General features: G+C 33.4%; 2 protein-coding genes and 1 non-coding gene across 3 annotated transcripts; 2 read left to right on the plus strand and 1 right to left on the minus strand.

Annotated features, from left to right (window-relative positions):
• The first annotated feature begins 754 nt into the window (after window positions 1-754).
• LOC115950206 lies at window positions 755-1354 on the plus strand. The gene has a single exon (XM_031067445.1). The coding sequence runs from the start codon at window positions 755-757 to the stop codon at window positions 1352-1354; it is 600 nt and encodes a 199-aa protein (XP_030923305.1).
• A 5711-nt stretch (window positions 1355-7065) lies between these two features.
• Window positions 7066-7226, plus strand: LOC115951080. The gene has a single exon (XR_004083216.1). It is a non-coding gene; the product is annotated as a U1 spliceosomal RNA (small nuclear RNA).
• Window positions 7227-18085: 10859 nt separating this feature from the next.
• On the minus strand, window positions 18086-21504 carry LOC115950658 (probable mannitol dehydrogenase). Its single transcript, XM_031067882.1, has 5 exons — window positions 21309-21504; window positions 19818-19931; window positions 18952-19465; window positions 18704-18857; window positions 18086-18517 (listed from the first exon to the last, which is right to left on the minus strand). The coding sequence occupies exons 1-5, from the start codon at window positions 21404-21406 to the stop codon at window positions 18312-18314; spliced, it is 1086 nt and encodes a 361-aa protein (XP_030923742.1). The 5' UTR covers window positions 21407-21504; the 3' UTR covers window positions 18086-18311.
• Window positions 21505-21875: the final 371 nt, after the last annotated feature.

Genomic DNA, 21875 nt, shown 5'->3' on the forward strand with positions numbered 1-21875 from the left:
TATTTTACATTTTTAAACACTATTTTATTTATTTTACAAATTCATCCAACATTATACTTAGCATTTCAATTTTTATTTTTACATACAACCTAATAAAATAATATAAACTACTTAATAAAAAAATAAAAAGTAAGAAGAGAGAGAGTGAGAGAGGAAGAAAGAGTGTGTGAGAGATTAAAAAAGTAGTTTTTTATTTACAACTTTATGAATAGTAAGTTGCAAATATGCAAGTAGCTAGGATGAATAATTTTTTGGGTTTACATACCTGGATGGAGCTTGCTTTTAAGGGTCTAGTTACTAAAATAGCAACTGGAGGGTTTTTACACCCTCTAATACTAATGCTTGTATGGTTCCATTGTGGTTGGTTGGTCTATTTTGTTGTTACTTACCCAAAAAAGGTCGGGTTTATATTACTAAAAAAAAAAAAAAAAAAACCTCTCTCCCAAATCCTTTTAAAGTGACATATGTCCCTTATTTTTGTTGAGTAAATGTTTAGTCAAACTGTGGTGTAAAACCAATGTTTTACGCCAGCCAATAGGAGGCTGCCATGTCATCTCCTTTTAATGAGTCACTTAAATCCCTCTCCAAAGAGTCCAAACAGAGACCGAATTGAGAAAGAATACCCATGTGGAAAATGTCGCCGGGATAAGGGTAGACGAGGGATATGTTGATACGGATCGGATGGAGCTTGAAGGTGGGGGCGAAGGTGCTGCCGCCTTTTGATGAGTGTTTCCCCTTTTTCTTATATTCCCCCATGAATGTTATAGTATGGAATTGCAGAGGCGCTTTTAAGCCCTCTTTCCAAAATCATGTTCATGAGCTGGTTCATAACCATAACCCAGCGATTTTTGTTGTAATGGAAACTCGTATTAGAGGGGAAAGGGCTAGGGAGATTATTGATCGGTCGCCTTTTGATGGGTGTATCCATACGGAGACGATTGGCTATGCTGGTGGGCTCTGGATGCTCTGGAACTCGGAGAGTGTGGAGGTAACTCCGTTATCCAACACGGAGCAAGAAATTCATACTCTAGTTAAGGTACGTAATTCTAATGCTAGCTGGATGTTTTCTGCTGTGTATGCTAGTCCTAGGACTGCAGAGAGAATTATCTTATGGAATAATTTAATTAAAGTGTCGGAATTGCATAACATGTCTTGGGTGTTAGCTGGGGACTTTAATGAACCCCTCTTGGGGGAAGATAAGTTTGGTGGAAGAGCGGTGAGTGTTAATAGGTCATTGCTCTTTAAAGAGTGCTTGGACAAATGTAGTATGATAGATATTGGGTTCTCTGGTCCTAGGTTCTCTGGTCCTAGGTTCACTTGGACAAACAAAAGAGATATTCAAGCTCTTATTTAGGAGAGGATAGATCGGTTTTTTGTTAATCCCAGTTGGTGTCTTCTTTACCCGGAAGCAAGAGTGGTGCACCTCACAAGGTGTCATTTAGACCACTGCCCTGTCCTGATGGAAATGCAGCCAAGGAGGGGTAGTGGAAGAAATAGACCTTTTAAGTTCCAAACTTGCTAGCTCTCTGACCCATCGTTTCCCAACATTGTTAATCAAGCTTGGAGACATCCTGTGATGTTGGTGGATGCTATAAACAAATTCACAGAGGAAGCAAGAAGGTGGAATAGAATGCAGTTCGGGAATGTGTTCAATAGGAAAAAGAATATCATGGCTAGATTGAATGGTGTCCAACGGGCCCTATCTAATAGGCCTTCCTCCTTTCACTCTCCAATTCCCTCTCTTCTCTCTTCTCTGTTTCTCTCACTCCGATTCTGTCTCTCAAATTGGGTTTTTGGTTTTGGTTTGATTTGAATAGGGATTTAAGTGACTCATTAAAAGGAGATGACGTGGCAGCCTCCTATTGATTGGTGTAAAACACAACAGCCTAATCGAATGTTTACTCATTTTTGCTTTGTTTTTATAATAACTAAAATATGATTAATAAATGTTATTTTCTTACCTATAACAATAACAATGTGTATATATAATATTAATACAAATTAAAAGATTTTTAACTCCTAACCATAAAATCAAAATTTATTATTTCATCTAAAAGGGAAAAAAGTCCAAAAATAATGACGGATGTTTTTATTAATAAGATTTCCTTATATATTTCTATATATGCTATTATGGTATAAGAGTAATTAGAGGAAATAAATAGTGCATTAATAATATATAAATGTTTCTATTTTAATGAAATACATTAAATATACTTAGAATTAATGGATTAATTATGGTATAAAAGTAATTAACAGAAACTAAAATGATGCATTAATTATCTAAATAAATGTGTTGCATGTTTTTGGTAAAAGTTTAGGGGGCTATTATTTAAATTTATGTCTAAAGTTACATGTTTATTTTTAAAATGTTGCTATTATCTATTTGTCATTCATTTTATAAAATATATTTTAAACTAATAAATGACAAAACTCAACCCACTAGTACGATATTAATTATTGACCCATACAGCCACACTCATTCATACATAAATATTGCATTAAATGTCTACTTAATCAATCAAATTCTTGAACAATCTCTAACTTTACTATTTTTTCCTTGAATTACTAATTTTATAATGGAAAGTTATAATAACATGATAATAATATACACACATGAAACAAACCCTGTGTATTTCCTAATTATTAAATTATATAAAGTTTATTATATTTATTCTATAATGAAGTGTAACATCTATAGTTGTTATGCTCCAGTTAAGCCACATCAATGTCATGTCATCATTTATTTTCCTATTTTTGTTTTTGTTTTTTGATTTATTGGTTGACATTTATTGAGTTCCTGCTTAGATTCGGGAGTTACTTTATCTCCAAGTCTACAGTTTGTCTATCCATTAACCCAGACTCTTTGTATGTCGCTATTATATGCAATTCTGACAGTCACTGATTGATTTTCTTTACATTTAAAGCATAATTGCAACTTCCTCAATTCTCATTTTTTTTCTTTATAAATTTTCAATTGTTCTCTCTCCTCCAATATACAAATTGATCAATATGGTCTTCAATGGGATAGTTTCCTAAGTGTTTTTCCTATTCTTTCAGTCATGGCTCAAATATGTCTGCCAAAACCCATTAGCTAATTCATTGTACTAATACTATAATGCAAATGCAATCTTTATTAAGGTATAAATCTAAATACAGAAAATCATAAGGAATGCACCACATGACAAAATATTATTCTCTCTCGCATGAGGTTTTTGTTTTTATGTATAATAGTAATAGGCCCGTGCATTGCACGCTTTTTTATAATGTTTTTTTTTTTTTTTTGTAAATTAATATTATTATTATTGTAATGCAAGGAAATTCATAAGTATTATTATTTTTAATATCGGATAGAGGTAACAATTTAACAAAAACATAATCATAATCAAGGAAAAACAATTTTTGTTTTTGTTTTCAATCATTGCTAATCAATTAATATTATTAGTGAAATAATGAATAAAATTTTATTATATCATTTTAGTGAAAAAATATTACACACAAGATCCACAAAAATCTTGTGATTTTGTTGTGGCCTTCCGGTGAAGACATTTGTACACTTTATAAGATTAAAGTATGTGAGTCCCATGCAACTAGAGTATTGCAATGCTTGGTTAAATTCAGTTAAGTGAGATCTCATTGTGAATGCCTGTAGGCTGTAAGAACACCATGGTTTTCCGAGTGGTTAAAATGATTTAGAATCCCCAAAGCTTGAATGGAATAGATGCGGTATAGTATATTCATGGTTTATCTGCCTATTGTAATTTGTACCCTTGCTATTTGCCATAAGATCCCACATTGAAAATGCATGAAGGAAGAGAGAGACACAAGAAGGTATAAATACAAAGCACTGAGCAACGATAAAATATACTTACCTTGACGGGGTGAATGGATGATCAAGAAGGCCCATGGCCTAAGTTGTTGACCTCAATCACATTCTTGAACAATCTCTAACTTTACTATTTTTTTCCTAGAATTACTTATTTTATAATGGAAAGTTATAATAACATGATAATAATATACACACATGTAACAAACCCTATGTATTTCCTAATTATTAAATTATATAGAGTTTATTATATTTATTCTATACTGAAGTATAATATCTATTGTTGTTATGCTCCAATTAAGCCACATCAGCGTCATGTCATCATTTATTTTATTTTATTTTTTTCTTTTTTCTTTTTTGATTTATCGGATGACATTTATTGAGTCTCTCTTTAGATTCGAGAGTTATATATTTCCAATTCTACCATTTGTCTATCAATTAACCAGAATCTTCAAATGCTGCTATTATATGGAATTCTGACAGTCACTGATTGATTTTCTTTACATTTAAAGCACAATATTGCAACCTCCTCTCCTCTCATTTTTTTTTTTTTTCATTATAAATTTTCAATTGTTCTCTCTCCACTTTTTTTTAAAGAAATATTAGCTATAGTAGCATTTCAAAATGCCACTATACCAAAAACTACCCCCCCCCCCCCCCAAAAAAAAAAAATTTGATTACAAAAATTTTTGGTAATCAAAAGTTTATTTATTTATTTTTAAAATTTGAAAGTGTTAATATTAATGCTTTCAATTTTTGAAAATTAAAATTAAAATTTTTATTAAATTAAGAAATTCAAAACAAAAATAAAACAAAAACACAAACCCAGCAAATTCAAATTCAAACACAAATCTAGAAAACTCAAAATCAAACTCAATATGCTCACAATACAAACACAACATACTCCAAAATACAAGAACACAAACAGAACATCTCCTTCAATGAAACCAACCCAAATTGAACACTTTGTTATTTTTTAGATAATGCATCATTCATTGAGAAATTGAAGTACGAAGTGTTTTTTGGTTAAATTCAGCACAAGAAAAATATAAGACAGACTTGAGAAGTTAGAAATTACCATTCCAAAAAAAGCCTAATCGCACTCCAGATATTAGTAATCTAAATTTAAATTAAGAAAGATCTTTCATATAATTTTAAAAGGCCAAAAAACCTAGTATTAGTAAATGAAGCAAAAAAAGAAAGCAACATAATTTTCAAAGGGGAAATATATAGACATATATACAAACTCTTTTTTGCATCAAACTGTCAGAGTACACCTAAGACAGTCTCCTAAAACCCATGATTGAATTGCAATATCCATGGTCTCTGTTTCCATTAGTAACAGTCCCTATGACCACCAACTAAAAAAGACAAAACACAATGTCCTATGTCTCAGTACCCAATAGTAACCAATCCTAAAACAATCTATAGAATCATAACATCTAACACCACAAATAGAGGCTATTGTACATTCAAAAAAATTCAAACCAATTAGCTCACTAATGCTCAATTAGAAATACAGTGGAAACTGACTGGTTTCAATTAAAAACCAAAACCACTCAAGGTAATGCCCTCAATTCACAATGGAATAGAGAAATAACACATATAACACCACTAGAAATGCTAACAAACTAGGAAAGCAATTCAACCATCTTAAGTTCAAGAAGCAGATTCTTTTCCTATCAAACTTCAAATTCGTGATGGAATGCCAATGTATTTTACTTGCCAATGCCTTAGTAAAAATCAAAATTAGCATGCAACTAAACCTTAAAAACTTTCTGATTGTTGTCTCACCAAAAAATTTAAATTAAAAAAATCAACTACGATCTTAACCACACCAAATGATGTGATTTAAGTAGAAATACCATAGAGATCTCCCACAAAAGGAAAACACATGCTATTGAACTTGATCAATTACTATAGTTGACCAGATCTATCACTTGTGCTTGCCACAGAAGCATCAAACAAAAAATTTCAAATCTTGATTCTATAAAGGGGCAACATTTTTTTTGCAAGATAAAATGCAGAGGCATACTTTCAGATGAACAATTTCATCAACCAGCAAGATACCACAAAGATTAACTGGATGTAACTAAGAACAACATAGTTAAATGACCATAGGTTAGCTGTAGCCACATTTTAAAAACACGGCTATAGATCCTCATTTAAAAAGAAAAAAAAATTATTCAGCTAGACCTATAGCCACATTTTCAAAACGTGGCTATAGGTTCATATTAAAAAAAAAAAAAAAATCTACTGGACCTATATCCACGTTTTTAAATGTGGCTATAGGCTTAACTATAGCTGTGTTTTAAGCCACGTTTTTAAACCACGGCAATAGGTCCTATAAAAAAAAAATGCTTCTAAAAGCACTTACAAAGGCAACTATAGACTTAACCTATAATTGCAGTTTAAAAACGCATCTATAGGTCAGAGTTTAAGTTGCGTTTCTTAAAAACGCGGCTTTAAGTTATCTATAGCCTTTTTTTTTTTTTTTTTTTTTTTTTTTTTTTTTTGTAAACGTGGCTAAAAAAAACGTGGCTATAGCCCGCTTTTTTTGATAATGATATGAAATCTTAATTGAGTTATAAGTCTAAAAAAATAAAAATAATAAAAATAAAATCCTAAGAAATGCACCACATGGCAGAATATTATGCTCTCTTGCATGAGATTTTTGCTTTTATATATACAAGTAATAGGCCCGTGTAAGTATTATTATTTTAAATATCGGGTAGAAGTAACAATTTAACAAAAACATAATCATAATCAAGGAAAAACCATTTTTTTTTTTTTTCCAATCGTTTCTAATCAATTAATATTATTAGTGAAATAATGAATAAAATTTTATATATATTATTTTAGTGAAAAATATTACACACAAGGTCCACAAAAATCATGTGGTTTTGACGTGGCCTTCTAGTGAGGATGTTAGTACACTTGATAAGATTAAAGTATGTGATTCCCATACAACCAAAGTGGTGCAGTGCTTGGTTAAATTTAGTTAAGTGAAATCTCATTGTGAATGCCTGTAGGCTATAAGAACACCACGGTTTTCTGAGTGGTTAAAATGATTTAGAACCCCAAAGCTTCAATGGAATAGAGGCAGTATAGTATATTCATAGTTTATCTATCTATTGTATTTGTACCCTTGCGATTTGCCATAAGATCCCACATTGAAAATGTAGGAAGGAAGAGAGAGATACAAGAAGGTATAAATATGAAGTAATGAGCGACGTCAAAATATACTTACCCGGATGGGGTGAATGGGTGATCAAGAAGGCCCATGGCCTACGTTGGTGACCTCCATTGCACTTTTGGAGGGCTGCCACCCTAAGGTCTTCCCAAATGGGAGAGCCGACGTCACTATTTGTTGCAGTTGGGGCCTGCGTTCTCGTGGTCTAGTTCCAGTTGAAATCGTTTTGATGTGTTTATGTCATGGAGCCCAATGCCTTCTACAGCCCAAAAAGTTCGGATTAAGGTGATTAGTCACGAAATAAGAGCTACTCCATTAATAATTATAAAATTTACACAAAGAGCAAGGACTACACAAATAATTAAATTTAGTTAACTAGATTATGCATAATTTCAAATTTAAATCTAAATACATTTCTCAAATATTAGTGGTTATAAGAGATAAAAAAAAAAAAAACATTACTAAAATTTGGTTATTGTAAAAAACATTATTAAAATTTGGTTATTCTAGTTATAAGTTGGAAGGTAAGAAAATGACTAATACTAATATTGGTGATGAGATGCTTTACACTATAACCTTTGTATATATGATTGTAGCTATTTGCCTATTTCCCTCACAAAACAAAACAAAAAAAATAACACTAATAAAAAGAAACCCAATTTTTTTACTTAAATTAAAATATAATCCCAAAGCAAAAAATAAATAAAAATGATCAACAAAGGGAGAAAATAAAAGGATAAAATGCAGATCAATGACTTCATTTTGCTGCTTAAAATTACCCTAAATATCTATTGGAGCCTTTTTTTTTTTTTTTTCTTTAAAAGAAGTTTTATTGTGTAAACATTGCCATAATGAGAGAGACTCACAACTCACAAACCTTCACTCTTTACTCTTATAATCCGTTTGGTTGGGGAGATTTGAGGGAAGATGGAAAAAGGAGAAGAGAAAATATGAGAGAATCATTTTTTGTGTTGTTTGGCTGGGAGAGAAAATTGGTGGGGTTCAGATATTTTCTCCTTAAATCCACCAAAATACAATCTCCCCAAATTTGGGAGAAATGTAAAGAGAAAATGGGAACTCAATGGTAGTGGTACTTAGAGTATTCACAGCAAAGAAGCTAAAAAAGTTAGCTTTTAGAGCATATACATCAGTCTCCTTAAATATTTAATTAAACTATTCCAAAAAATCCACTTTCTCTAGTTTAATTATCTATATTTTTTTATAGTCATACATCAGTCTCAATACTACATCACTATTTTAATTAAATATTATTTTTTCATATTCACATTTTAAATCCCAAAATCCACCACCACCCATCTGGATTTTTTTTTTTTTTTGATAATATCATTAAGCAAAATTTCGGATGTACCGCTGTTGATGAATAGGCATTTTAGTGGCAGTAGAAGCCACTCCAAAAACATTTGACAATATCACTTTAGGAATTACTAACATCTTGATCTTATACTTCATCCTTGACTCATAGCCTCTGAACTTAATAAAGTAATGCAAGTTCAATTTTTTAGGCTGCAAAAGTGCCTCCACCAGAGCTTCCTAAGCCACCATTTTTTGGGATTGAGCTCCACTGCTATTACAACCCAAAAAAAACCCACAACAGCCTTGCACAACCCGTAACCCACAAACCCCAACTACCACAACTTTGCAGCTACTGCCTCAACCCACAAAACCTAGCAACTAGCCCAAAATAACCCAAAACCTTGTGTAAGAGATCCATCCACGCCGATCTAAACTAAGTACCATCCCATAAAAATCCAGCCACCATCGGACCCTACCAACACCCAAATAAAACCCAGCCACCGCTAGACCCAACCACAATTGCCAACCACCACACCCATTGTCGAACCCAACCTAGAGAGTTAGGTGACGAGAGAGAGAGAGAGAGAGAGAGAGAGAGAGAGAGAGAGAGAGAGAGAAGTTAGTGGGTAGAAAGAAAGAGAAGGAAAAAAAATTGATTTTTTAGTAGTAGCAAGACACAATGTCTAGCTGGATGTAGCGACTCAAAATTAAATGTTAAATTTTTATAGTAGTTTGTTGAGAATCATGTGTGAGTTTTTTTTTGGATATTTAGTTACATTTTTAACCTCAAGTTAGTTGTGGTTAATATGAATGCACTTAGCACCTTAGGAACTTACTTTATCTATTTATCACTTCACTTTACAATACACCAAAAATTAAAGTTTATCCTTTTTTTTACCACTTCATTTAAATATTATTTATTTATTTATTTTATTCTTTTTTTTTAATTCTTACTCTCTCCTTTCTCTATCTTCTTCTCCTTCTCTTTTTCTTCTCTATTACCCACACCTATTGCCACCATCTCTTTCACTTCTCTGCTATCCATAGCCACTGCCGCCACCAACCACCACCATTGGTTTAAAAAAAAAAAAAAAAAAAAAAAAAAAAAAAAAAAACCAACTCCACCAATCAACCCACTAGCCATGAAACCCATTCAACAACTAGCCACTCAACCATTGCAATAGCCACCACTGCCACCGTCATCACCACCCACAACCTCAACCCCCAACCACCAAAATCACAAACTCAAACCCACAACCGCATCACCACCACTAGTCGGGAAAAGAAAAAACAAAAAAAAAAACAAAAATACCAACCACCGTTAGCCACTTAATCGGACCTACGAAGAACAAACCACCGATAATCAGATCAAACCACCAACTACCCATCAAAGCATAGACCACCAAAAATCCTATCGGACCACTGAAGAACCAACCAAAATCGAACCACTGAACCACCAAGAACCATGGTGAGAGAGAGGGAGAGACGAGTAAGAGAGAGACATTTTGGGTTCGATTGCAAGATAGAGAAGAGAGGCATTTTGGATGAGAGATTTGATTTTAGATGAGAGGGAGAAGGGGAGAGAGGCTGGGTGTCAAGCGTGGGTGAAAGAAAATTTTAGAAACAGGGAAGAAGCAAAATAGAGAGAAAAGAAAAGAGAGGTACGCGTGGTAGAATAAATTACATTATTATTTTATAACGTTCAATTACAATGAGCTACTCGAGATGACAGATCACTATAGCTGAGTGTTAAAAAATTTTTAAGTACGACGCCTTTGATATTGTGGGTATTTTTAGTGTGTTGAGTGCTAAACTAGCTTTTTAGTTATTTTAATTACTTTACTGTGGATGCTCTAGAAAAAATATTTCAATTTGAAAAAGGGAAGAGATTGAATGGGACAATATCTAACTGGATGTTTAAGATCCCAAACCAGAAATCACTACGGCTTTCATTTATCACAAATGCAACTTATTACATCTTTGCGTCACTATGAGGAAGAAAATATTCAGTAAATAGTAAAACAAAAACTATAGTCTAGAAGATGCCAGAAGACAACTTAATCAACTAAAAGGTATCCCTACCTCACTAATGAGCCATACTAAAAAAGCAGTAAAAATCAAGAGCTTGACTTTAATGTGTTCCCAATATCAATGACAACTTGGTATCTGACATCTACTTTCACAAGTCGTTTCATTCCATTGCAGTGATCACCTATGGAATAACCTCCATGTCAGCTGTTATGTTGTGTTTGGCGGCAAAATCAATCATTGCTTGTGTCTCCTTCGTGCCTTTAGTGCAACTACCACCCAGTAACTTCCTTACTCTCATTTCGTTATCTATCTATATTGTTGTGCAGATAGCACCCCAAGACTCAAAGTCAATAACAATAAATAAGCGGAAATTAAATAACAAACACACATAAAGAACACAAAAATTTACGTGGTTCGGCAAACTGCATACCTCCACAGAGACGACGGAGAAATTTCACTATAAAAAATAGGGAGATACAATAGTGCACAAGAACACTCTCAAGAAACCCAAATCCTAATACACCCTAACTCTCTCTCACCCACAAGACAAGAAAACTCTATTCTTCTTCTTATGCGGCTGCTGCTAGGTTATTGGAATATCTCTCACGCGGCTGCACTTGCTAGGTTATTGGGAATCATCAGTGCCGCACATAACAATATTTATATCTATGTTATTAACCAAGTCGGCAAAGGAGCAATCCTTTTACAATTTGGATTCGGTCAACTAAGGTGACCAAATTTGGGCTTGGCAATTCAAGCCACATAGGCCCAATATCAACAAATCTCCACCTTGGCTTGAATTGTCTCTATTGCCTCCACCTTCACCCTTAAGGGCTTACAAACTACAAACATCAACCAAGTCCAAGTAGCTCTTGAACTTATCTATTGGAACTGACTTTGTCAACATACTAGAGGATTCCCAAGTCTTATTCTTCTGTAGTGACCCCATCTCTTCTACATCCCTATAAGACAATGGATCTCCACTGCTAGTTAAGTTTTGTTCAACTGTTCTTAACTCACATGTTAAGTCTAAAGTTTGTTTTAGGGTTTTGTCACGGAATAGTCAAAGGGGGAGATTGTAAGGTTGAATTTTATCAACTATCTTGTTGACTTTATTCCGTGCCAAATTTGCTTGTATTTTAGCAATTAGTAACCCTATATTTAAGTGGGAATCATGTAAGGGTAGTGTGTGAGAGAGTGTGAAGAAATGCTCAAGATTGTGCAAAAAATCAGGGACTCGCAACTGGATCTCGCAGGTAACTCGCGGCTTGCAAGCCGCCAGAAGTTGCACATGTGCCAAGCATGCAGAGAAGCTGATCCGTCATGTCAGCTGTAGCACTACAGGACAAAAAGTCTAGTCTGGCTGTTCAGTTATCTCGCAGCTCGAACTCGGGGCTCAGTCAAGTCGCGAGGCCAAACTGCCAGCCAGCTTTGTTTTGGAAAAACTGACTATTCCCATTCCAAACACATACAAGTATAAATACCCCTTATACCCACGAATTGTAGAGAGTTTCCAGAGAGAATATTGAGAAAGAAACCCCAGGGAAAAACAAGATTGACTCATCCCCAATTTTCACATAAAGACTTTTGAAATTCCTCTACTTTCATCCTCTCCATTGTACATCCTTGAGAGGTACATTACCAAAACCTTTTCTCACCATACCCACATCTATGAGAAGGCCATTTGGTTCTTGGGAAGTAGTTAGGAAGGGACCAATTTCATATTGGTTGATGCTATAGGCTATAGCAGAATTCGGTAAGTTAAAGAAGAAATAGGTTCCGCGTAACCTCATTAGAGTAGGAGCTTGGAGGGCTTAGGTACATTTGGTAGATTAGGCTTGGAGGGTCTTCTGCTGTTTATGTATCCCAACTTGATTCTTTAGTGGATTATTTACCGCCTGGAGGGCTGTGGAGAGGTAGGTATATTACCAAAACCTTTTCTCACCATACCCACATCTATGAGAAGGCCATTTGATTCTTGGGAAGTAGTTAGGAAGGGACAAATTTCATATTGGTTGATGCTATAAGCTATAGCGGAATCCGATAAGCTAAAGAAGAAATAGGTTCCGCGTAACCTCGTTGGAGTAGGAGCTTGGAGGGCTTAGGTATACTGGGTAGATTAGGCTTGGAGGGTCTTCTGCTGTTCATGTATCCCAACTTGATTCTTTAGTGGATTATTTACCGCTTGGAGAGCGGTGGAGAAGTTTTATGCCGAGGGTTTCAGTTTCCTCTTCGATAACACATCGCTATGTTGTCCTTGTGTTTGCATCTCTCTTCCCTTAATCTTTACCATTTAATTTCTGTTATGGAAGTGATTTTATTTGGTTTAGATTGTTTATCAATTTTGTTATATGCTTATATTTATATTCCACACATTAATTGTTTGATAATAAGTTTGAATTGATAATTTGGAAATTGGGGTCTAAACGTTCATAGTGTTTTATACACTTATTGAACATTCACCTTTCTCTAATTATCGAATTGTTTATAAGTAGAAGAAGTTAAAAGTTTTGTAGTTTAACTAACACTTTTTGTATTTACAATATAAATGTCTAGATTCAGATCTACCATCCCTAGGTATTGAATTATTATATATATATATATATATATATATATATATATATATAATCCTTATAATAACACAGTAGAATGGTCAAATAAAACAAAATAAAAATTAGAACAAATGCAAGCCTTTTCACTATTGTCTTTCACCCCAAAAAAAAAAAAAAAAAATGCAAGCCTTTTCAAATTACATAACAAGAGTATAATTGAATAATCCAATTTCGTTTTTATTGGCTGTTCTCCCCATTGTATATAAGGAAAACAAAATGATTATAATGGCATAACAAATTGATAACAAAAAACAAAATCAAACAATGGATAAGAGAGAGAGAGAGAGAGAGAGAGAGAGAGAGAGGACCTTGTTGAGAAATTGAAGGGAGAGAGGAGGCCAGAAGTATCTCTGGCTGCCCAGCCAAAGGCCTTGTTGGGGTGCTCAACCTCTGGTGATTTCGCCATTGAATTTTCTCTAGAAAGCAGCTATATATGAAGAAACAACTGGAATGTTGTAGCAATGCAATCCCCCAATGCCAGTAAAGACTAGTAAGTTTGTGATATAGTAATAAAATATACCTCTTTATATATATAGTACTAGATTATATAAGGGACTGTTGAGGGTTTGGTGAGGTATTATATATCTCAGCAAATGGGAACTCAATGTACCCCTATATATGTGTGTGTATATATATATATATATATATATATATATATATATAGTACTAGGTATAAGGCACTGTTCAACATGAGGGTTTGGTGACGTATTGGCTTAGCAAATGGGGATATAAAACTGAAACATTCTTGCTGACTACTCCTATCTTTCTGGAACCAGGAAAGGAAAGGTTAAGGAAGAGGAGTTTCTTACCCCTTCTTAGTTCTCATATGCCACACTTTCTGTCTTCTCATTCCATTTTTTAATTTTTATTTTATAGAGACATTGGTCATTTTTTCTTGGAGCATTGGTTATTGCTTATTAGTTATTATACACATGCTAAGACTTCTTCTCTCGCTTGTCACTGCGTGTCTTGTCACTACAAAAAAAGGGGCTATCCCAGCATTTTGAAAACTGCTGGGATAAGGTCAAACTTCCTGTCCCGGCATTTTTTTTTTTTTTTTTTATACACACGCTAAGACTTCTCCTCTAGCTTGTCCTTGCGTGTCTTGTTCGTCAACCACAACTATTTTTTCTTGGTCAATCATTGTTGTGAAAGTGTTGTAAACATAATACTTATCCTAAAGTTTACTTGTGGAGTGATTTTGATTCCTGAACTTTTAAGTGAACCCTATTGGTTCTTGAAATTTAAAAAATGAGAGTGTTTAGTACTTTCATCAATTTTCATTTGTTTATTTGTCTATGTGTCTTATAGAAAAATAATGTATCATTTTTTAGGATAAAGTTTAGTTACAAAATTAGTTGTAGTCTTAAACTACAACCTTAATATCTTTTTATCAGAGGTGAATTTTAACAAATCCACCATTGGATTAGATCTTCTTCTTATGTACTCCACGCTTGCAAAATTTCTAAAAAATTAAAGATTAATAGCTATGTCATCAATAAATTGTTTAAATTGCAAGTCTTTATAGTTTAAAATTTGACATGTGTATTATGAGTGTAAATAACATGCAATTCAACGGTTAGATTTTCATAATATGTAATAATATTTATTTTATTAAGTAAGGTTGTAATCTTAGACTATAACAAATAATTTTTTAACTAAACTTTGTCCTATTGACAATATTTTTTTTATTAAAAAATGGAAAATTTTAGCTATAAAATTGGTTATAACTTAAAGTTATAACCTTACTCAATAAAATAAACATTACTACAAATTTTAAAAATCTAACAATTGAATTGCATATTTTTTACGTTCTTAATACATATACCAAATTTTGTATCAATCAGATGTTATTTACTAAATGATCTATAAGCTTATATTTTATGCATAATTTTAAACTACAAATACTTAACATTAAACAATTTATTGTTGACATAACTATTGATTTTTAATTTTATAGAAATTTTGCAAGCATGGAAAATGTAAGAAGAAGATGTAATCCAATGGTGAATTTGTCCAAAATCACCTCTAATAAAAAAATATTGAGTAAGGTTGTAATTTAAGGCTATAACCAATTTTGTAGTTAAACTTTATCATTAAAAATTACACATAATCCCAATTTGTCAAATTAGACTTAATCCCAATCTCCCAAGAACACAAATCCCTTTAATCTCCATGCTAGGCTGCACAATAATACCGAATAATAACTGTAGCCACAGCCGCTGAAGACAAAATCCAAATATCATCAAAGCATCTCCAATAGGTTCTCTAAAACCAATTTTGGAGAACAAATACACCAAAAACTCGCTTCAATAGCTTCTCTAAAAACAAAACTTTTCCGATTTTTTTTTGAAGTTGCTACAGTCATTCTCTTTATCTAGAGAAGACTGTAGTAACTTCAAATGAATTTTTCTACTTAAAAAAAATCATACAACTCAATAAAAAACAATTATTTCTCTCTCCCCTCACCACGGCTACAAACATTCACAATAGCTACAAACACAATAATCCTTTCTCTCAAACATCTCTAAACTCAAGCATAATCAAAATACAAACTCAAAAACATTGTCTTAAAACTAATCAAATCATAACAATAAAAGCAAAAAAAGGAAAAAAAGAAAAAAGACACAAGCCATCTAACCCATCTACGTTGCATTGGGGAGGAAGACGAGCGGCGGCCGTGGAGCAGAAGGCAAGGCACAGAGAGCAGAGTGGAAGGCGCGGCGGAGCGGAGCCACCTAACCCATCCGTTCTTTCTCTCTCTACCTCTTTCTCCGTTTCTTATCATAGAGAGAGCTTGAGAATGTTCTGGAATCAAGTAGAAAAAGAAAAAAAAAGTAGAGAAATAGAGAGCTAGAGAAAGAAAGAGAGAGGGAGGTTCTAGAATCAAGTGGAAAGTAGAGAAAAAAAAGGAGAGGATGGAGATATATGAGTATACATGTGTGGTGAAGAAAAAACAAGAGGAAAAAAAAGAGGAAAAGTATGAATGAAAGAAAAGGAAAAATAATATAAAGAATAAGAAATGACAATTTGGAAATGTTATCACAATATTTTCATAATAAATTTTAAGTAACATATTGTTATTAGCTAATATTGGTGAGTAAAAATATAATTTTAGTGGTGGGTTCAAATTAGAACTAGTAACAACTTTTCATATAAGATTTTGTTATGATTCTTGTGAAAGTATTGCAAAAAATATTGTTGATGTAACATTTTTTGTTGAAAAATATAATTGTTGAGAATGAATAAAAAATGAATGAAGAAATAATATTTAAATGAGATGGAGAAATGATAGAAAATCTGTCAGAATGTGTATTTGAAAAAGTGCGTATGTAAAAGGCAAATGTTACTGTTCATTGTCCAAACAGTACAAAAATTTAGATAAACTGCTAGAGATGCTCCCACCGGTCTTCACAGCTATCACAAGTGTTGACTCCAAATTTCAAGCCCAAAGCTCAGACGTGTCAAGATGGAAATTGTTTTGCTCATCTTATTTATTTTCTAGCTATTTGCAAAGATCCAGCCATCAGGTTTCTCAAAAAATAAAAATAAAATAATCCAGCCATCCAGGTGTCGATTACTTGGAAAAAAAAAAAAAAACTGTATATAGGTTTTGAATAGTCATCACTCCTGAAACGTTTTTCTGCTAATCCAATTTCATCGCCTGAAGCATTTTATTTTATTTTATTTTATTTTTTCTATTGTGAATCCAAATTGTTTTGTTAAAAATTGGAAATAAATAATTTCTTTTATATAGAATCATAGATTTAATCTTTTATGTAGCCATCTTCGAGTTTGAATATGAAGAAGATCTTTTATGTATTGGCATTTTTTAAGCCAGTTGTTGTAAGAGCATTCACATTGAAACTTTCAAATGCTAAAAATGCTATTTTTTTTTTTTAGCATTTTTGAGATAAAAACACATCTACATTAAAGCAGCTAAATCTTAAAATTTTTAAGATTCAGCTACAGTACAGTCTCATTTTTGAGACCGCACTGTAATTGGATTGTAAAAGAAAAATTATTTTTTATTCACCTTAATGGCTCTCTCTCTTCTATCTTTCTATTTCCTCTCTCACTTCTTTCTTCTCTCTTCTTTCTCTATGCTTCATCGACGTGGTTCGCCAATGAGTGTGCTTTGCTAATGATTGTGGGTCTAGATTTGTGGGTCTGAGTTTGTGGGTCTTGGTTCGTGGGTCTAAGTTTGTGGGTCTGCGTTCGTGGATCATTGACGTGACCGACGTGGATCGTCGAGTTGCCCGACGTGGATCGTTGACTTGATCAGTCTCATTGGCGTGGGTCTCTGATCGTTGTGGTGGTCGTTGAAATTGTGGTGGCTAGTGGCTAGCGGTGGGTATGATTGCTGGGTTGAGACAGTGAAACCGAGAGGGAGAGAGAGACAATGAGACTAGAGAGAGAGGATGAAAAAAATAAAAACAAAAAATGAATAAAAAATTATAAAGAAATAATATTTAAATGAAATTATAAAAAATTAGAAGTTTTGATATTTGGTATATTGTAAAATAAAGTGTTAAAATTATAAAAGTAGTGTTTTGAGATTGTAAATATTAAAATTTTTACAATTATTAATGAGAATGCTCTAAAAGACCATTAAGGCTTGATGTGACTTTGGTCGGTTAAAAGGATTTGGGTTGTTTAGGAATTGGGATAAGTCTCATTTGTCAAAATTCAATGAGAGTTGGTGCCTATGTGCAAATTTTTAATATAAAAAATACTGTCACATCACTTTTTTGTTTTTTTTGTTTTGTTTTGTTTTTTTTTTTTTTTTTTAAGACTAATAGTGTTCACTTAAAACATTAGAAACTAGAAACACTTGGTAGGTAAATTTTAAGAACCAACAAAGTATTTTTGCCATTCTCTAATGTATGTTATTTTGGTGATGTTTTTAACTCTATTCATTACTTTTATCATGGTTATATTGATTGGGTAAATGTATACATTTTAAAAAATAAAAAATTTTGATGTGAACAAGTAAAATGACGTAGCATTGTAATAGAAGCCAGGTAATGAAGCAAACTGAAATTTCTGTGCATATTAACACAATGTTAGTAGCACTAAGAAGACATATTCCCAATCTGAAAGGGGAAGAGATTGCATGGGACTATAACTCACTGGATGTTTATCCCAAACCAAAAATCACTTCATCCCTCATTTATCACAAATGCAACCCATTACATCTTTGCCTCACTACGAGGAAGAAATATTCAGAAAACCGAAAAACAAAGACTAGAGTCTAGGAGATACCAGAAGATAACTTAATCAACTAAAAAAGTATTCTCATCTCACCAGTGAGCCATACTAAAAAAAACAGTAAAAATCAATTGCTCGACTTCAATGTGTTCCCAATATCAATGACAAATCGGTATCTGACATCTGTTTTTAGAAGTCGTTCCATTGCAGTGTTCACATAATCAATTGGAATAACCTCAATGTCAGCTGTTATGTTGTGTTTGGCTGCAAAATCAATCATTTCTTGTGTTTCCTTCATGCCTCCAATGCAGCTGCCACCCAATAACTTCCTTCCTGTCATTCCATAACATTTATTAACACACAATTTATCAGTGGAAATGCATTTGTAGCAATTAGGTTTGTACAACACTAAAGAATATAATAATAATACACCCTGACTTATATAATTACTAAGTCATATCATCATAACAAGCAACTTCGGATCCCCTTTTCAGATTCAAATGTAAAAAATTGTCTTACCCATTAGTAATGGAAAGACTGGTAACTCAAGTGGCTTCTCTGGTGCACCAACCATAACGAGCTTTCCTTGTGTCTTCAATAGACCAATTAGAGGCAAGAGAGGGTGTTGAGCAGAGACTGTATCAATGATACCATCCATTGTACCTTGGGCAGCCTATATAGTTGATAAGTTAAAAACTTAGATAGTGTACACTTCTTGTAACTCACACATGCTAACTAGACAATGCAACATGTTAACATTTCAGTACCTGCATCTGGTCTTGGTCTTTGCTAACCAAAAAGGAGTCAGCACCAAGATGTTCCAAAGCTTCCTTCTTCTTGTTGGGTGATGTACTAATCACTGTCACCTTAACTCCCATAGCTTTAGCAAACTTCACAGCAACATGGCCTAGACCACCAAGGCCAACCACACCCACATGCATACCAGGTTTGTCAAGTCCATAAAATCTCAAGGGACTGTACACTGTGATCCCAGCACAAAGGAGAGGGGCACCAGAATCAAGTGGAAGGTTGTCTGGAATACGGACCACAAAGTGCTCATCAGAAACCATGGTGTCAGAGTAGCCTCCATATGTGATGGTTCCATCGTAGTACTTAGCACCATAGGTGAGAATCATTTTGGGGCAGTAATTTTCAAGGTGGTTGTCACAGTTATCACAAGAATGACAAGCACCAACCATACAGCCAACGCCAACCTTGTCTCCAACTTTGAACTTTTGTACTTTGCTCCCCACCTCCGTCACTATACCTACAATCTCATGCCTGCATTGTCCAATTCAGTTCCCATGATTTCAATATTTTATGAAGTAATAAAATCCATTCACTCTTTTTCATCAATAATGTATTAACATGTAATGGACATATAGCATGTGAAGTATCTATTTAAGTTACACATTTGTTTACGATGTTTAGTCCTTCCGTCAATCTTTTATCCAAACCATGCTGTTACATTCCATTTATTTTCAAAAATATAACTATGTCATTTAGGCTTTAACCGAGTAATATGGATGGAGTGGCTACATTCAAAATGTACATATATTATAGAAATATGATTCCTAGGAAACGTTAACATTCCCATGTATCAAAAAAAAAAAAAAAACAAACATTAACATACCCAGGGATAAGTGGGTAGATGGACGAGCCCCATTCGTTCTTGACCATGTGAAGATCTGAGTGGCATATTCCACAAAAAAGAACTTTGAATGTTACGTCCTTCTCTCCCGTTGCCCTGTAAACATACCATATCATGTTATATTTAGCAAAAACCAACAATTCAATACTAAAATTTAAAAAAAAAAATGTTAAAAAGTATGGATCATTATCGATAATAGCTAAGGCCTTGTTTGGTTTAAAAAAATGGTCATTCATCACTCAGTTTTCATCACCCATCACTCATCACTCAGTTTTAATCACTTATCACTCATCACTTATTTTTCATCACTTAAAACACCCCACCTCGTTTGGCACCATCACTCACTTGTTATCACTCAATATTTTTTAACTATTTGTGGGCCCCATACATATACCTTGTGTAGCTTTTACTTTTTTTTTTTTTCCTTCCTTCAACCCCCAGTACCCAAACTCACCAAACTAGAAAAAAAAAAAAAAAAAAAAAAAAGAAGAAGAAGAAGAAGAAACCCAGAAACCCGAAAGAAAAAAAAAAAAAAGAGGAAGAATTGAAGATCGAATTATGAAAAAAAAAAAAAAACCCAAACTCACTGAACGGAGTGGAAAAAAAAAAAAAAAAGAAGAAGAGAAGAGAAAACCCAGAAACCCAAAAGAAGGAAAGAAAGAAAGAGAAGACAAAAAAAAAAAAAAAAAAAAAAAAAAAAAAAGGAACTAAAGACCGAACCAGTGAACAAAAAAAAAAAAAAAAATGGAAGAAGAAGAAGACCGGATGCAGGGGAAGAAAAGAATAAAAAAAAAAGAGTCAAAGTCAAAAGTTGCGGCTGTGGGTCCCTCTATATATGTTTAATTACAAAAATGCCATTGAGTTATGAGTTATGAAAACTGAAAACAGGCTAAAATGTGTTTTCAGTTTTCATAACTCATAACTCAAAAATCAGAGAATTGAGTGATGAAAACTGAATCACGGATCATGAGTTACGGAGTCCAAACAAGTGCTCTTCCATGGGCCCCACCAGTTTTGGATCATGAGTTATGAAAACAGGACGATATCACTCAAAACTCTCCTAATCCAAACATCACCTAAGTAATCTCCATGCACCATGATTAATTTTGATCATGGTCTAGACTCCCAAGTAACGAATTGTTTTTTTAATAAAACATTCTCTATAATATCACAATAGAATAAATGAAAGCCTTTTCACTATTGTCTTTCATCCAAAAAAAGAAAAGAAAAAGGAATGCATAACAAAAAGATCAAATTTCATTTTAGATAAAAATTCTTGGTATAATTGAATGATCCAATTTCATTTTTATTGGCTCCTCCCCATAGTATATGAGGAAAACAAAATGATTATAAGGCATAACAAAATGATCCAATTTCTCAAGATAATCAAAGTTGTAGATTAAAACGAAAAAAAATCAAGCAAGATTGGATGAGAGAGAGAGAGAGAGAGAGAGAGAGAGAGAGAGAGAGGACCTTCTTGAGAAATTGAAGGGAGAGAGGAGGCCAGAAGTATCCCTGGCTGCCCAGCCAAAGGCCTTGTTGGGGTGCTCAAGCTCTGGTGATTTCGCCATTGAATTTTCTCTAGAAGGCAGCTATGAAGAAACAATTATAACGTTTTACTAATGCAATGCCTATAGGATAGTAATGACTAGTAAATAAGTTTGTGTGATTTAAGTACAACAAATGCACCTATATATATAGATAGTGGTACTTCTCAAAAATATATATGTATAGTAGCAGAAATGAGGGACTGTTAGTGTGGTGACGTATTGGCTTAGCAAATGGGAGAGAGAGTGTCAGACAAAATTTCAAACTTTCTTGTTGACCACTCTACACTTTTCTCGAACCAGGAAAAGTTAAGAAAGAAGAGTCTCTTAGAACATCTCTCGAACCAGGAAAAGTTAAGAAAGAAGAGTCTCTTAGAACATCTACAGCAGTGGAGTTAAAAATATAGCAATTTAGTTCCATTAAAAGTTACTTTATCTATTTTACCTATACACATACCACAGCAGTGAATCTATTTTAACTTTCAATACAATA

The sequence above is a fragment of the Quercus lobata genome, chromosome 6 (genome assembly GCF_001633185.2).
Source record: "Quercus lobata isolate SW786 chromosome 6, ValleyOak3.0 Primary Assembly, whole genome shotgun sequence".
Lineage (NCBI taxonomy): Eukaryota > Viridiplantae > Streptophyta > Magnoliopsida > Fagales > Fagaceae > Quercus > Quercus lobata.

Excerpts from the sequence above, each read along its gene's own strand:
- LOC115950206 (XM_031067445.1), top strand. The coding sequence starts at position 755 with ATGAATGTTATAGTATGGAATTGCAGAGGCGCTTTTAAGCCCTCTTTC.
- LOC115950658 (XM_031067882.1), bottom strand. The coding sequence starts at position 21,406 with ATGGCGAAATCACCAGAGCTTGAGCACCCCAACAAGGCCTTTGGCTGG. Across the intron at positions 19,466-19,817 it reads ATCTACCCACTTATCCCTGG|GCATGAGATTGTAGGTATAG; the intron begins GTATGTTAATGT and ends TGGACAATGCAG. Across the intron at positions 18,858-18,951 it reads AAGACCAAGACCAGATGCAG|GCTGCCCAAGGTACAATGGA; the intron begins GTACTGAAATGT and ends TCAACTATATAG.